At 39.0% G+C, this 17486-nt stretch overlaps 1 protein-coding gene across 3 annotated transcripts in view; it reads right to left on the reverse strand.

Moving 5' to 3' along the window:
• The window catches only part of SLC44A3 (solute carrier family 44 member 3), a 63143-nt gene that overhangs the window by 2533 nt on the left and 43124 nt on the right, over nucleotides 1–17486 (reverse strand). For 2 of the 3 annotated variants that reach the window (XM_067538432.1, XM_067538431.1), the window contains exons 11-14: nucleotides 16189–16345; nucleotides 14444–14527; nucleotides 2166–2303; nucleotides 1183–1419 (exon numbers count right to left, since the gene is read on the reverse strand). In XM_067538432.1, the coding sequence (XP_067394533.1) occupies nucleotides 1183–1419; nucleotides 2166–2303; nucleotides 14444–14527; nucleotides 16189–16345 (616 nt within the window). Of the gene's footprint in view, nucleotides 1–67; nucleotides 872–1182; nucleotides 1420–2165; nucleotides 2304–14443; nucleotides 14528–16188; nucleotides 16346–17486 lie in introns of those variants that run through there. The other variant, XM_067538433.1, reaches the window with a different exon arrangement.

Genomic DNA, 17486 nt, shown 5'->3' on the forward strand with positions numbered 1-17486 from the left:
CTTTTGTCCAAATTCATTCATAGGGAGTTTGGATTTTTTTTTTTTTTAAACTTTAAAATCTGTTTTATTGGAATGCCCTGAAGTAGTTCCTGTCCCTTAGCCACAGAGGGAAGGCAGGATGTTAAACAACAGGATGTTAAAAACGAAAACAAAACTGAATTCTGTGAACAATACAGGGAAAGTAACAACTACTATTTCAAATCAGATATAATGGCATTTTTTCAAGAAGAAATCAATCCAGAATATCCAGATCGCATAGGTTAGTCTGGCTGCTAAATTTCTGTGTCACATGGCATGTGAGGAAAAATGTAGACTTGGCCAGAAAGCAGTGAAAGGAAAGAACATCTCTTTCTCTTCAACCTTCCTCTCCATATGAAAGGGAAGGTATACACACATTTCAACATCCCGCGTGCCTTTGTAACTAAAGTATCCTTTACCATCACTAACAACTGAACATACGTTTAAATGAAAGCTGTCTTCATAATCCTTCTAATGATTCTCCAGGTTACATCAGAAGTCTAGCACAAGAATTATCATGGTACAGATAAACAATCAAGTGGAGAGGTTGAAAGTTTTGATCAAGACAGCTAGGATACTATTTTGGTACAAAAATCCTATTTTGAGTGTGTAAGAAAGAGACTGATTAAGTTTGTCAGGCATGGATAAAGCTTGTTCAAAATTGTAGTGTCTTCACAGCTCACCATAGCAACCTGAACAACTGCTGAAAACTAGAATGAACATTTCTTGATGCAAGTTAAGGTACAGTAAAAATCTAAATTTCTAGTTTTAGGTCTTCATGATGTAGATGGTGACTCCGCATATTGGATCATGGTCATCTATTAATTTGTTATGCACCAACAATGTATTCAGCCTATACAAAACACAAACGAAGACAGTCATTACCCAGAGGGGCTGGGTCTAAAAGACTGAAGCAGATGCACTGGGAGACCCAGTGGGAGGTGTTAACTTTATTATATAATTTGTATCCTTTAGTAGTCCATCTCGTCTAAGGTGCTGGAGAGGGCATTTATTGTGGGTTACTATAACTGGACTTGGGAGGCTGAGGGGGAGGGAAGAGTGAATCTTAGACACTAGGACATCATTTGATCAGTACACAATCAAAATATATTACTAAGTTTATCTGCCTGCTAATGTGTCTATGTTACTTTCACAAGTGTTTACCAGTAATTCTTGATCCATGAAGTATGGCTTCTCTGGAGATCCATCATTTGTTTCCATATCAATAGCAAAACAAAAAAACAGGGCATCCATGACCACTTCGAATACCGATAAAAAGCTGTGGGCTACCAGGTAGGCAAAAAGTGCAACTAGCAACAGAGGAACGACCCAGACATGGAACTCACGATGGTAGTTAAATGCCATTAATCCTCCAAAAACTGTAAAACATACAACAAACACCTGTATAAAGGGGGAAAAAAGAAGCAACTATATTACCATATGAACCAAAGATAAAGCAAATATTTTATTGGCTAACGTTTTAAAGAAAATTTTTTTAGGAAGGAAGAGATGGCTTGAGATCAATTAACTTGAAACTGTTCACACAGGACACATGTAGTTACACAGATTTACTATCATTGGCTATGTTCAGACTGACGGCAGCAAAATCGCTGCCACCAGATCGATCTTTCTTGATTGATTGAGCGGTCAGTGAGACCTGCTCAATCGATCAGGAAGTCGACTGAGTAAGTCCACCCCCTCAACTAGCGTAGCGCTGAGCTGACGGGAACACCATCGGCTCAGCGCAGTGAGAAAGCGCGCAGAAGGGAAGCTAAGCAGTCAACGTCAGTTACGCAAACTACTCTGCGTAGTTTGCATAACTCCAGTCGACTCCACCGAATCGCGCAGTAAGTGTAAACCAGCTTTTGTAATACAAATAATAATAATAATAATAATAATGGAGTAAATATAATAAAAAGCGGTGAACTAAGTTCCGCCAACCAAAATGTAAGGACCTGATTCTTCTCTCACCAAGCCCATTTTACACCAGTGTAACTCCATGACTTCAACAGAGTCATGCTCCTGATTTCTTCAGTGTATGTGAAAAGAGAATCAGTTCCTAATCTTTCTCTTCATTATTACAGGACTAGGCCATTAGTCTATAATTAGGAGATTATCCACAGACTTTGTAAATTACAGTCTCTTACCTTTCCTAGAAAAATGATGAAGTCTCCAAAGCAATTAATAAATGCTATATTAGCAGAATTCTTTGCTAAAATAAAGAGAGCATCCTTTGCTGAGGTACAAAAATGTGTCCCATTTATGACCGTTGTCATGTATGCATGCTGAAATGAGAAAATAAAAAGGTAATGTGACTGGGAATAAAAGGTAGAACTCTTTTAATCTAGAATTTACTATGGGAAAAGGAAAGCCTTAAAATATATTTGGAAATACTGATGTTGTGCTTGCACATAGAAGAGTTATTTTGCATAGTCTTGCAGTTTAATTTCAAGCAAGTAGAATAACCATGCCTCTAATTTCAAACTGACTTTTCCCATAACTTCTACCATGGCTAAACAAGGACAAAAGTAAAATCTGTATTTCTGAAACTACCCCTCTCAATTTCTTTTGAAATGTTGAAGAGCCACACCCTAGTCCTTTGATAATGAGTAATTAATATGTCACGTAAATTACAACATTTGTATCTGGACATATGCCATGCTGGCAGCTTTTTCTATGTATATTCCAGCTAGAGTGTCAGATTTGGTAATCTTCATAAATGAAACAAAAAGTAACACTTGTTATTAACCTTTGCACATTAAAAAATTAATCATTAAACATGTTTTATATGTGACCCTTTCACTTATTATTGAGCCTTTGAATTTTCATGGACCCATAACCATAAAAAAACGGTTCATGGAAAGATAAAATAATAATGAAAGAGTGGCAGGGAATGTCTGGATTAGATCAGTTGGTCTTATGTGGGGAAAATTTATGTTGATTTCAGTGGAAATTGTGGGCACTCAAGATTTTCAAGTAGGTACTGAGAATTTTGCAAGATTAGTCTTCATTGTTTTCAGGTGGAGTTTTGCAAAGGCAGACGGGAGAATAGACTTATGATCTACTTCTACAGGATACTTCTAGCATCTTTTCAAAATAGCTTCAAAATCACTTATATCAATATATTGGATAGAACTCAATGAGAATTTGAATTAGTATCTGAATAAGGAGTAGGGAAAACCATCACTCTAGATGTATAAAACATAGTTATGCTATACTTTTCTCAAAAAAACTAAAAGTCAGATTGTATCAGAACAGTTAAGCTTGGCATGCTCACTAACAGTATGCAAGAGTTTTTGTGCAAAAGGAATTTGTAAGCCCCCCGCTTATTTAGGGATTAGAATACCTTCGGCTTTGCGTGTGAGTGAAAAAAATTCTCAGCATCTGCTGAAGGAAAATATATTATATAAATTGCACAAGATTTCAGGTCCAACTTTCCACTTTTTCTTTTTATAAATCGAAATACAAAACTGCCCAACATAGCTTTTATCTACCCTACATATTCCTGAGATGCCCACTTATGTCCCACAATTTGATCACTAACATGGAGGCACCAAGACCTGCTATAATATAAGATATGACCGTATCTTAAAATATTTTAAAAAGGAAATTCATAAAAGCAAACGAAGACTTTTGGTTTAAGTGTAGTAGCAGAATATTCATTTTATATGTGACAAGGCAAATCATTTCAGTTCCTAAATCAGTGAAACCAAATAGTGGGGACATACAAGCAATGATGCACTTTCATTGGGAAATTACTTACCTAGCACCAAATGTGTTCCGAATGCTTCCATGGAATTTAAAATAATTAGTCTCAAGACTGATTTCTACTGCACTGGGCAACACATACATAAGACAGCAGAATGGACGCAGACCACTATGTATAATGTTTGCATGAATATCTGCTTGTTCATATTATTTAAATAAGCAAGTTAAAAAAACAGACTCTGTACTAGACAGCTTAATTTCTACACAAGCTGCTCCTTTCCCTTTCCAGTATCCTGACAATGCTTGTGCAGGGTATAAAAATATTAGCTAAAATATCTGTTAATGGTAATAATTAATAATACTGTGGACAGAGCATGTCTTCCATCTGAAGATCCTCAATCACCTTACAAACTTTGATGGACTTGTCTAACACTCTGACACTATTTGCCTTCAGTGTCCTAAGAGTAAAGGCTATGTAGCTGCTCCTGCTCCACTGAGGTGGATGAGAGTTGTGTCATTAACTTCAATGTAATCAGGACTGGACCCTGTTTATATAATTGGCACAGTCTCTTCTCTAGAACATTAAAAGAATACTGTGCACTTTTCATTGTACAAACACTATTGCCAATCTGCAAAAGACAAAAAAGCACTTGTCAGCTATCTGGGGTTGCGAATATCACCTGCATGAGGATTTGTGGTACTACAAGCAAATAAATCAGAAACAGCAGCAGCAGCTTTTATTCAGCAATTTATCATTTCAAAAAAATCATTAAAAATTAACTAAATGACCACAACACCCAGCAAGGCAGACAGGTCAGTAGTAAGGCAGTATAACAGGAGGAGTAAAAAGAGGCACAAAGAGATTGAGTGAGTTGTCCAAGGTCACAAAAACAGTCAGTGATAGAGGCAGAATTACAACTCAGAAGTTCCTGGCTCTCACAGTGCAGGCTAAATCTCCTAAACCAAGCGATCTCCATGCTTTGAACAACTTACAGTTACAAGATAAAATGTATGGCTCAGAGAGCAATTCCGTGCACTTTGATCACATTTTACTAGTTTATTATACAAAACGATGAAATAACACATTGGTCCACCACATATAAAGCCTCAGTCTCACATTTCAGGTCTCTATGGTCCAAATCCATTAAAACCACTTACGTACCTGCCTAGCATTAAGCACATGAACAGGCCCACTGAAATAAACAGGACTACTTGCATGCTTGAAATTAAGCACATTGCTGGATTGTTTTGTTGGATGGTGGTCTTAGTCACTGTGAGGAACAGGGTCTGTACAACTTAAGAGTTTTGGTTGGTATTGTGAAGTTGATTTAGGAAAAACTGCTGTATCACAAGTGTGTCTATATGGATGTGGATCAACCACTGCGGACAGATCCTGTAGCAGGTACACACCAGATTGATACAATGGGGTTGCTTAGGACTCAGTAATCCAAGTCAGGTACAAACTCCTGGGTACAATGGGTGAACGGCATCTTTAGAAAAACAGTTTTGCCTCAATCCCCTGAAGAGAGGCAGGAGGAAGGAGCAGTGGAAAGTTACCCAAAAGATAGAACAAAGGAAGCCAGCAGGGTTTAAAGAGAAAGCCACATAGGAATAGAGAGAGTCAGGTAGGAGGAAGAAATAAGGGGGAGGAGAGATCAGGGTCACTCAGCATGTAGCAGCCTCATGTAGCAAGGGGTCCTGTCCACTTTCCTGAGCCCAGATGGCCCCAAGGCCTCTGAAAACCCATTGGACTCTGACCCCAACCCAAGAAAATGACCTGGAGTGATGAGGAAACTGAGACAAGGACATGAATTTAGTGTGTATTGTTTTGTGTGAGCGGCACTCTGGTGTTTTACATGATTAAGAACATACATGTGTTAGACTGGGCAAACTCTGTGTGTGCGTGCGCGTGTGTGTGTGCGCGTGCGTTAACTACTTCACAACTGCTGCATGCACCTTAGAAAGAGTTAAACTATAAACCAGAAGCTTAACACCTTTGGGGTGGAGTTCTTGAGGAGGGTGTGTTTAAGTACAAGGTAGCTTGAGGGGTGACCACTGCACCCAGGGGGGCTAGGCAGCTGGACAGCAGGTTCCAGATCAGAAGGGGGTGCCAGATAGAAGGTCTGAGCCTTGAGAATGCGTCTGGTGACCCAGAATTGCAGAATGGCTGGATCCATTCACACTCCAGGGGCTTAAAACACTCAGGAATCTAAAGCAAAAGAGGCTTGGATTTCCCTCACAACAGTACTAGTGAATGGCTGAAAAGAGGCACTTGCTAGGATCTGTGACAAATCACCAGCAATCAACATAGACAGACAGACAATAGCTAAGTCAGAGTCCCCAAACTGAGCAGTCACAATAGTTGCAAATCAGAAGAGCTCTTTTTCTTTCTGGACCTTAACATTTACATTATGCTTAACCTAACACCTATTTGGAGAGAGCAGCCCAGATCCTAAATCACAAGGAGCCTTTCTAACATGCTCCGAAATCTTAAATGTTCCATTGTTTTCTAGTTCCAGAGGGGTAGCCGTGTTAGTCTGTATACAGCAAAACCAACGAGAGTTCTGTGGCACTTTAAAGACTAACAAATTTAATTTTAGCAGGCATAAGCTTTCGTGAGGCTCAGCTCACTTCGTCAGATGCAGAGGTAGAAATGAGAAACATAGGATCATCATATACATATAATGTGTATATATAATGTATACATGTGTGTGTATATAATGTATACATGTGTGTGTGTGTGTGTGTGTATATATGTATGATGATGATCCTATGTTTCTCATTTCTACCTCTGCATCTGACAAAGTGAGCTGAGCCTCATGAAAGCTTAAGCCTGCTAAAATTAAATGTTAGTCTTTAAAGTGCCACAGAACTCTCGTTGTTTTCATTGTTTTCTAGTTATTGTGTGTATTCATGAACTCATCTCCTTTCAGGGAAAGCTATATTTGCTGAGGAAGAGATGGTATACCAAAGTCAATTCAGAACTTGCTTTCATTTGGAAACAGGCAATATAAATATATTTTTCAACAGACTTTAAACTTTTCCCTTAGTCACTAGCTTCTATTTAATACACTAGAGATTTTCTATTAGTACAGTCCTTCTCAAAGGCAAGTAGCTATGACATCAGAGCCGCACCATAAATCAGAGGGCCTGGAATGCAGTAGATAAGACACAACTTCACTCCTGCATTAGAAAGAGGTAATGTACCACTACCATCTTTGTGAAATGTACCACCACCCGCTATGCTTTGAAGCCTGGGAACCAGACATATTTCTCAGTATCAGGACAGATAAATAAGGAATGTGAATGTTTACATATTTTCAAATACCACAGTATGCAAGAAAACTATTTAGAAAAAACATCCTTCTCTATTTCACAACACAAAATGTCAGGGGTCTTGGAAAAACTGACCTGCTAGCTTCATGAGAAAGACACTGTGGCAGAGATCCAGACTGTAAATTCCCTATTTGCGGAGAATAATTGTTGCTTTGTATAACAGCTGAATTCAGTCCTCCATTGAACGACTGGCTATAACAAAATGAGCTCAGTGAAAAAGACTTGCCATAGCAACAGAGTCGTCTTAAAAGAAGCCAAAAACAAGATGGTCAGATATCTGACTTCAGCTCCTTCTGCCCCACTGATATTTTCAACCTGACTTGATTTTCTCCCTGCTGCAATAGAGCTGCAGATTCTTGAGGGCTGGCCTGCAATGTGATGGATGTGAGTCTGAATCTTGAGTGTCAGAGACATGCTCAGAGAATAAAAGCTGGACAAAATACAAGACTATGATGTTACTTTGGCTAGTGTACAGAGCAGTATTAGCCAACTCTGAAGGAAGCCATGTCATGCCACCATTGAATAGATGCAGGAAACAGAGCAACACATGGTCTATGAGAGCTGCAACAGGGAGGAAATGCAGGACTCCTTTGGTGCCCTGAAAATGGCATCATTTGAGGTGTTAGGCAGTTTTAAAAAATAAATTAAAGGGGCTACTCATACAAAGGGCTGCATTAAAAGAAAACCTGGCCACCAATATTGCAGCCATTCAACAACTTTCCTGATGTGCTCCACACACTCTCACAAGGCCACTTTCAGAATTCCTTGATCTTCAAACCTTTCCATCCTCAAATCCTTGCCCGCTTCAAGGGACTACTCATAACGCTCCACTGTTTCTTGTTCTTTCCCAGGCATGTAATCTAGTCTCTCTCTGGCTATCAAAGACAGACTGGTACTGGCAGCACATTCTCTGTTTACGGAGGAGCTAGAAAAACATCCCATCCCTCTCCCTTAGCAACTCTCTCCTGCATCTGGGTTTCCTTTCAACCATGGGGCCTAGATCCTAAGAATTCTGCCTTTACTGACCCCTGTAGCCATAATTCTTTCTCTATTAATTACTAAAAATGTTCTCTGTAGTTAGTGCTGCACTGAGAAACGTCCAAATGAAAATCAAATAAAGCTATGCTGAGCCCCAGAGTAGTTTAGAAGTTACCCTTCTCAAAAGCACTGTTTCTGAATTCCTTGTCACCTGCTTCCTGGTTTTAAAAAGGAAGTTCCATTTGGCAGACACTAAAACACATTCACAGATCACAATCGAACACAGGGTCAAGTCTATGAACTACACTTGCTATTAAATGGAAGTTTATTATGGGGTCAAAAGTTAAGTTCAACCTGCATCAATGGAAACATAGGCCCGTATAATTGTTCTCTGCTTCCCGCATGGTAAATAATACAATAGAATACATAAAGACTAAAGGAGTTTTTATTTCCTGTTGTAGCATATGTGAAGGCCCTTAGGGAAAACAACCATGCTTTAAAAAAAAGATTTAACTGAAATTATTCATTTTTTGAGTTGACTGTTTTCAAGATGCCTGAAAAATCTAGCCTACCATCTAGCAGCAAGTCCACCAGTAACATTGAAACACAGTATTTTGTAGGGTGGGGAAGGTATTTGATAGGATAAGAGAGTAAAAATGTTTGGCAGTCTGCAGAAGAAACTGTATTTATATTAGAGTTTCTGGATTTTGTTTGCATCCACATCACTTTTGCATAAGGTATTTTAATCCCATGACCACAAGCTCTTACCAAACTGCCACCCAAAGGTTTAAATTACAGATGAAAGCCCACCAATAGGCATGAATGTGATGGCTAACCAGGGTTACGATTTCTTTTATATTTATATACTAAGGCAGTTAAAATAATTTCATAATTTTGCTGAATTTCAGTACAAATAGATGCTGGACCATAACACTGGCTATTATCACTAATGGTCATCACAAGGTTCTACATGCCACTGCAGCCTCAAAGTCATAGTGCTGATCGGAATAAAGAAACCACACACTTCTCAGCAATTCCTTCAGAAATGTGTGTGCTGCACTTTGGAATGGGTGCTTGCCTGCTGGCTGCAGAAGAACCCAAGCCGGACACAGAAAAGCAAAATTATATGTCTGGTGATGTACTATAACATAAATTTATTCCAACAAGACTAAGGAAGGAGAGAGGTCTTTGAAATACCCAAAGTTAAGGCACTACCACAATTTAAGAGAGGAGACAGAAATTGTGACTACTGAACTCAAAAAAGTGGATTATTTTTATGGAAGAGAAATTCCAATCCACCAGTTTTTACTTAAGATGATTTGGATAGGTTTATCTGGGCCTTACTGAAACCATGACTGCAAGATGATGAAAAATTTGTGGTAATTCTAACAAATGTTGGCAAACAGAAGGATAAAGATTTTGTATTCATAATGCACCTTTCATACAGACAGCTCCCAGAGGGTTTTACTAATGGATTATACACACATGAATGAAATACAGCAGCTTAGCGGATGAACCGTTTAACATCATAACATTATGCCACTGGACAGGAACCAATTGCAAGTACAGAGGGAATTTAGGCAGGCAGAATGTAATAACCCAAATAGTAGTCCAAACAGGACACTAGGTTAACACTCCTGCTCACGCAGAAAGTGCCATTGGATCTTTAAGGACAATAAACAGCCAGTGCAACAGAACTCTATAGTCCGCACACGTTATAACTGTTAGTGACTACGGAGCAACCCAGGTAACAGCAGGATGTCTTTTACGGTATGTTTGGTATGTTCATGGTAGGGCTGGAGCCTGGGCTCTAGGACCCTGTGATGTGGGAGGGTCTCAGAGCTCAGGCTGCAGCTTTAGCCCAAACATCCACACCACAATTAAATAAGCCCTTAACCCAAACCCTGTGTGCCTGAGTCAGCTGGCACAGGCCAGCAGCAGATTTTTAATTGCAGTGTAGACAACCCCTTGGGCATCTCTTGAGCAAGCTGAGTGCTTTGGGATTATGATTCACCTAAACGAGGCCGTGTTTAAACTGAGCGGGAGGATGGGGAGAAGAAGAACAAAGGCTAGAAAACATCCAGCACATTGCTGTGTCTAGGCTGTGTCTAGGACCTGATGCTCTGAGTTAGTGAACTACAGGCAGAAGATGGAAATATAGCAGCACAGATAATCCTGGGAATCTGCAGACAGGGAACATTTATTCAGTGAACAGACCTTGAGGAAAGATCTAGGGAGAAGGTAATCAGTAAGAGGTCCTTATTACCTGAGCCTCTTTTGAAATCTGTGTAAGAGCGGAAGGACAGTTATTATCTCTTATCATTATTTAGAATTATAGCATTCTGGTCACGTATTGGTATATTTAATATTAGTGTCATGTTCTGCACATCCAAGATACTGTTTCTGTTGTACATGCAGCGTATGCACGTTTTAACATATTGCATATGAAACTTGTATCTTTTGGACTGCAACATATAGATAAAAGGAGAAAAAAGCAAAATAAGATGATTAAGGAGGATCACCAAATCCACTCAGCACTGGATAGGTAAAATAACATAGTAAAATACCCCATTGCTGGCAATGGGCTTGTAGGAGATGCACTTGACAATCAGGGTCCCGAGTTTTAAATCTCATCTGAAAGATGGCATCTCCAGCTGCACAGTGCCCTCTCACAACATGATGTGCCACTGGGTTGATACTATCTCACAGGTAAGAGTGTTATAGTCTGAATCACCATTGCTTCCTGTGGCACTTGTTGTTCCTCAGAAAGTTTCCCATCCAAGTACTGACCTATTCCACCCTGCTTAGCTTGCGAGATCAGAACTTGAGGAGGAATTAAATAATCTGAATGACACAGAGAGAGGTAGGAGAAGAAAACACTGTTAGAATGATGGGGGACATTTGTAATCATTTTTTAAAAATGTGATCTCTTCCTACTTAAAAAATCATTTAGAATTCTGATTTTTTTTTTTTTTTTTAAAAGAATTCCCAGGTAATGATGCATTTGCTAAGAGAAAGTTATCACGGATGAACAAGACTGGGACAAAGGACAAACAGAATAGAAATCATTACTACACACAATAACTCTAGGATCAACGTTAACAATAACTGTTCTACCTTTGAGTAACTCAAGCCCCTCTGAAAACAAAAATCTGAAAAATATAAAAAGATTTTAAAATATCAGAAATATACATGCAGGCCAAATTTTTAAAAAAGAGAGCCTAAAGTTAGGTTGAAACCTAGGTCCGTAGTCAGGAACTAGGCTATGTTCAGACTGACTTGCCGCTGCCAGATCAATCTTTCTTGATCAATTGAGCGGTCAGTGAGACCTGCTCAATCGATCAGGAAGTCGACTGAGTAAGTCCACCCCCTCAACTAGCGTAGCGCTGAGCTGACGGGAACTCGGTGAGAACAGCGCGCAGAAGGGAAGCAGAGCAGTCGATGTCAGTTACGCAAACTACTCTGCGTAGTTTGCGTAACTCCCATCAACTGCCGCCCAATTGCGCGGTAAGTGTGAACCAGCCCCTAGATAGGTGGTCTCATTTTCAGAAGTGCTGAGCACTCAGCAACTTCCACTGATTTCAATGAGAGCTGCTGAGTGTTCAGCACTCTTGAACATCAGGTCACTTATTTAGGTGCCTAAAATCAGGCTTGTATTTTTGAAAATCTTGGTCACAGATTTTGCAAACTTGAAGCCTGGTTCATATTTATTTACCTAAAAACTCCAAAACCTGCATACACCTTATTGTTTGTATGTGTTTTGGGGGAAAGGGAGGTAAGACAAATTAATTATCCTGTATAATGCACTAATCCGTGCTCACTCTTACTCTTTCATAGAGCTATAACTTCTATAGATTACCTTACAAAAGGTTTATGGTTATCTTCCCTAACTTTCTCCCATATGCTATGTTGCCCTGGTTTGCAAAGTTGGAGCCATGGTCATCTATGCAAAAAACATACCCAAACAAACAATTATTTAACAACGGGCACAGTATTATGATTTTGAATTTTAAAAAAAACCTCCATTTTTTATTTTTTTAGATCCATTTTTTATTACAATAGCCGAGGCAAATAACAGGAAATCGTTTAACAGAGTAAGAACTAAAACACGAGCCTCTGACCCAAGCAAATAGCATCATCACAATATCTAAGTATTCTTGTAACAAACACATAAATAACATACAACAGCAGCTGGAGAAAGCAAACATTTTCATGCTGGCTATCTTCTTTGAAGGGCAGAAAGCCAAGGTGAGGGGTAACTATAACATGCTTGGAGTTCAAACTAACTCCAAGGTTCTTAGCCAAGTCAGTGACCATGAGATCTACCCCCAGAATATAAACCTGGAAAGTTCATCCCATGGAACTAATGATTTTGTTGAACAAGAATTTAGTCTGGACTGGACTTAAGGCAAATACTATTTCTTTCAAGCCATGCAGTGTTCAGTTTCACTCTTGCAGCTACTCTAAAACAGCAAAGCTCTATCAGAATCTGATTTAAGAATTATCAAAGCTCAACTTGTACTGCCTAATGGCATCTCCAAAACTGTAGCATACAAAGTATAAGAGGAAACTGGAGTGAAACTAGAACCCTGAAGAACACCATATGCAGTCTTTAGGATGAACAAGATCTTTTTATGTTTCCACTCTAATGGCTCAGATTGTCACACCACCCTAGATGATGATGGGGTATTTTAAAAACACAAGAAATAAGTAAAGACGAGAATGGAGATGGAGTCGGGAAAAATGTGGAAGAAAGGATCAGGAAGGAAAGAGAAGAAGTCAAGTATCTGAAAACTGGTCGTATGTAGGAGATCAGTTATTTCCAATAAAAACACCTTGGAAAATAACAGTTTTAAAAAGTTGTCTTTCTAGGAAAGGGGATGTTGTATTTTGTGGATGCCCCATTTTGGTTTACATTCCAGATATAGTCATACTGAAAATCAGAAAAGGCCAGTGAGAGTTTTTTCTTGTAGTAGCAGCTCCCAGGTTGGACACTTATTTATCCACCTGGATTGTATTATAAACTCTTCAGGGCAGGTATCATGTATTTTGCTATAGTTTGTATAGTACCTAGCACAATGGGTCTCCTGTACTGAGTGAGTATGGCCTCTAAGTACTATTTGTCATATAAACACAATAATAAATAATAAACCACAGTGTCCACGAGCCAGCAGGAAGCTGGACATCATCTTCAGTTAGGCTTCTTGCTTCCTCTAGATCAGTGGCTCTCAACCTTTACTGACTACTGTACCCGTTTCAGGAGTCTGACTTGTCTTGCATACCTCAAGTTTCACCTCATTTGAAAACTACTTGCTTACAAAATCAGACATAAAAACACAAAAGAAATGTCACAGCACACTATTACTGAAACACTGCTTACTTTCTCATTTTTACCATATAATTATAAAATAAATCCTTTGGAATATAAATATTGTACTTACATTTCAGTGTATAGTATATATAGTAGTATAAACAAGTCACGTCTGTATGAAATTTTAGTTTGTACTGACTTCATTAGTGCTGTTTTAAAACTGGGCAAATATCTAGATGAGCTGATGTACCCCCTGGAAGACCTCTGCATACCCTACCACCCTACTCCCCGGGAGTACATGCATCCCTGGTTGAGAACCACTGGTCTAGATCCTCGCACTTGGACACCCTGCATCTCAATAGCCTGTGTCAGCTGACTCTCAGAAGCACCTGGTTTTCTAACCCTTGAAGACGAAGAAGGGGGGAAAAGGCCCACTGCAGTTTTTCTTATAAGATCTTTATAAATTCCTCAGTATCGGATCTGCTACACCATCCCTTACACACAGCTACTTGTAGTTGTTTGTAATCTCCCAGTTGCTTTGCCACAGGCACCTCTGGATAAGCTAGTGAAACAAACAACCCGCACAAGTCTTCAAATCTAGTTGGAGAAATGTTGCCAACACCCATCTTCAGTTTGTCTACCCTCAATTTTATTTTATTTGTTACAACTCAAGTTAACTGAGTGCCAAGTGACTGGGGTTAGCTACCCCACTTGTACATACTAGTCTGGACACCTCACAAATGTTTGTGGAGCATCCAGACTCGCATGGACAAATGTGCTAGCTAACTGAAGTTAACCAGCAAACAATTAGTTTAAGCTAAATCAGTCTTATCACTCATCTGGAATATCTACATTTATTTTCCTGATTTTACACACCACGATTGTGCATGTATATCACAGGGTTTTCCCATACTGTAGGGGATATTCAATATCATTTGAACTAATATAGCTAAATACAATGCAGACAAAGATTCAGTCTGAAATGAACTCTAGGACACAGCGTATAATTCATTTATATACAGTCTTTGCTATATTGAATCTACCTTTATTTGCAGGATACTTTAAGAATGCACTTCATATAATTTATTGTACCTGGTTAAAGTATCTTAGGCACCTTCCTAGGCACCAAAAGCAGCAGAAACAGCATTTGAACATGCATCTTGCACATGCGCTCTCCTGCAAGGAAATGAAGTAACTAGTTAGTATGGACAGAGTTTATATAAAACTGACATTTTACATGAACTTGCTTAACAGGACACCGTAGTTCTTCTCACAAACCACTCACTTCAAAAACAGATTTCCTTCCTGCTTTTGGGAATTGTTTTTAATTCAGATCCTACAGTATTAATGATTGATGAGCTGAAATTTTTTTTCCTTTGGATGGAAGATTCTTCTCTGGAAAGAAAATAACTGCCGTAAGCAGCTTTGGTTTGCTAACAGCTGCATATACATAAAACATGCAGGCAAATTAGTAACCCTTAGGGTACTGATCACTGACCAAGAGAGAGTATATTTAAAAATAAAGTATTTTTTTTGTAATTCATACAAATGTTAGTTTTACTTTGGAGCTATTTTTCAAGTTTTTGAAATAACTGGAATCCCGTCTGACAGAAAAAAAAAGGAGAGATTTATATCAAAGTGCATGTGTGCCACAGGATATATCTACACAGCAGCTGGGAGCATGCTTCCTAGCATGGGTAGACAGACGTGCTAGCTCTGCTTAAATTAGTGTGCTAAAAATAGTAGCGTGGCCTAACTGCACAAGTACAAACCTGACCATCCCCCTGGGTAGGTACTCAAGTGGCTAGCCTGAGCCACCGCTCATGAGACCACAGTCCCGTGCTATTTTTGTCTTGAGCGCCTAAATAAGAGTGACGATTTTCAGAGATGCTGAGGATCCAGAGGTCCTATTGACTTCAGAATGTGTTATGGATGCTCAGCACATCTTAACATCAAGTGCCTTTCATGTAAGTACTTATAGGGGCCTGCAGTGGATTCCTGCACTCACATAGAGCCCCAATGATGTCAGTGGAGCTTTATGCAGACACACTGCTGCACCTACATGCATTAAAGTGCATGGGACTCAACTTTGGATTTAGGTACCCAGTTTCAGGGATCTACAATTTGAAAATTTTTTATCTAAATATTTATTTCAAACCTCTGATCTAGAAATAGAGCTGGACATCTCACGAGAGTCAGCTTCTCCCATGAGCTTTCGAGACATAACTACAACTAGTATTCATGTGTTACTATGGTACTTCTGTTTACAGTGGAAGCAAGGAAATACAGAGGTGCATGAAAATTAAAAAGACAAGCAAACAACAAGAACACTTAATCACATCTCTATATGCTTTAAAAGATATGGTCGGGATTCTGGACAAAAATGTGAGCTAGTTCTTATTTTATCTATTCTTTTTATATACTCTAGTCTAGTGCCTCATATCACAAGGCAGGTGAAATCACCTAGAAAGGAGTCCTTTTCAAGTTGAAAATAAGTGCCATTCTTGGTAAGCTGGATTTTTTTTTTTTAAATGATTATGATGTGAGTTAAAAAAAAAAATCTTTCTGCCAACTGTAAATTGTTCCTTACTCCACTAAAAAAATAAAAATAATCAATCATCAAAATCACCTTTGATTTTCTTATTTGAAGTTAAAAAAATCTGAGCTGAAACAAAAAGGAGGTCATACAGACAAGACACTGTTTCATGAAGAAACCAAAATAAAACACACTACAGATCACATTTCTATTTCTTGCACAGACATTTTTTCAGTAAATTTCTCTTTTGGACTTCCCCCCTTCACTACTGTACTATGGTGTTACACAAGTTTGTACCTACCTTTTCTTTTAGTGCATCATAAAGGTGCATCAGAATAATTCTTGGAATTCTCACTATTGTGATTAAAAATGACCCTTTTACAACTGTTCCTTGATGATAGCAAAAAAGAACTGATATGGAAGACAGGACCAGGTGTCTTGGTGGGCTACTCTTATTTCTAGGAAGAAAATAAAACAGCACTTAAAAATGTTATAAAAAACAGAAAATACAGCTAATTCTACTGTTGTTTAACAAGTAATATCTTTAATTGGTTCAGTTTCTCATAATGACAAGTATTACTGGGAGGGCATCTCTCATGGAGTTCCACAGAGGTCAGTGCGGAGTCCGGTGCTTATGAAGTTTGCAGATGACACCACGGTGGGAGGGACTGCAAGCATGTTTGGAGGACAGGTTTAGAATTCATAAACAACCTAGACAAATTGGAGAATTGGTCTGAAATCAATAAGATGAAATTCAGTAAAGATAAGTGGAAAGTACTACCCTTAGGAAGGAAAAATCAAATGCACAAATATAAAATGGGGAATAACTGGTTACACAGCTGAAAAGGATCTGGGGATTATCATGGATCACTACCTGAATATGAGTCGTCAACAGTGTAATGCAGAAAAGGCTAATATTCTGGGGTCACATGTAAGACACGTGAGATAATTGTCTTGCTCTCCTCAGCACTGGTGAGGCCTCACCTGGAGTACTGCGTTCAATTCTGGGTGCCACAGGCACTTCAGAAAAGATGGGGACAAATTAGAGAGAGTCCAGAGGTGAGTAACAAAAGTTACAAAAGGTTTAGAAAACATGACTAAATCTGGGCATGTTTAGTCTTAAGAAAAGAAGACTGAGGGGGGAGACCTGATAACAGTCTTCAGATAAGTTAAGGGCTGTTATAAAGAGGATGGGAATCAATTGTTCTCCATGTCCACTGAAGGTAGGACAAGAAATAAAGGGCTTAATCTGCATCAAGGGAGATTTTGGTTAGATATTAGGAAAAATTTTCTAATAATAAGGTTAGTTGAGATCTGGAATAGGCTTCCGAGGCAGGTTGTGGAATCCCCATCAGTGGTGGTTTTTAAGAACAGGTTGGACAATCACCTGTCAAGGATGGTCTAGGTTTCTTGGTCCTGACTCAGCATAGGGGACTGGACTTGATGACCTCTAGCGGTCCTCTCCAGCCTATATCTCTATGATTAATCTGGTGTCTCTTTTAGAACTCCAGACTTCTATTGACTTCAGTTGGGAGTTGGATCAAACCCTTAGTCCACATGAAGGAAAACAAGTTTACACCTTTTATTGCCAGCAGATCG

Source organism: Emydura macquarii, unplaced genomic scaffold (genome assembly GCF_026122565.2).
Source record: "Emydura macquarii macquarii isolate MOO-44397 ecotype Brisbane River unplaced genomic scaffold, CSIRO-AGI_Emac_v2 contig_480, whole genome shotgun sequence".
NCBI lineage: Eukaryota > Metazoa > Chordata > Testudines > Chelidae > Emydura > Emydura macquarii.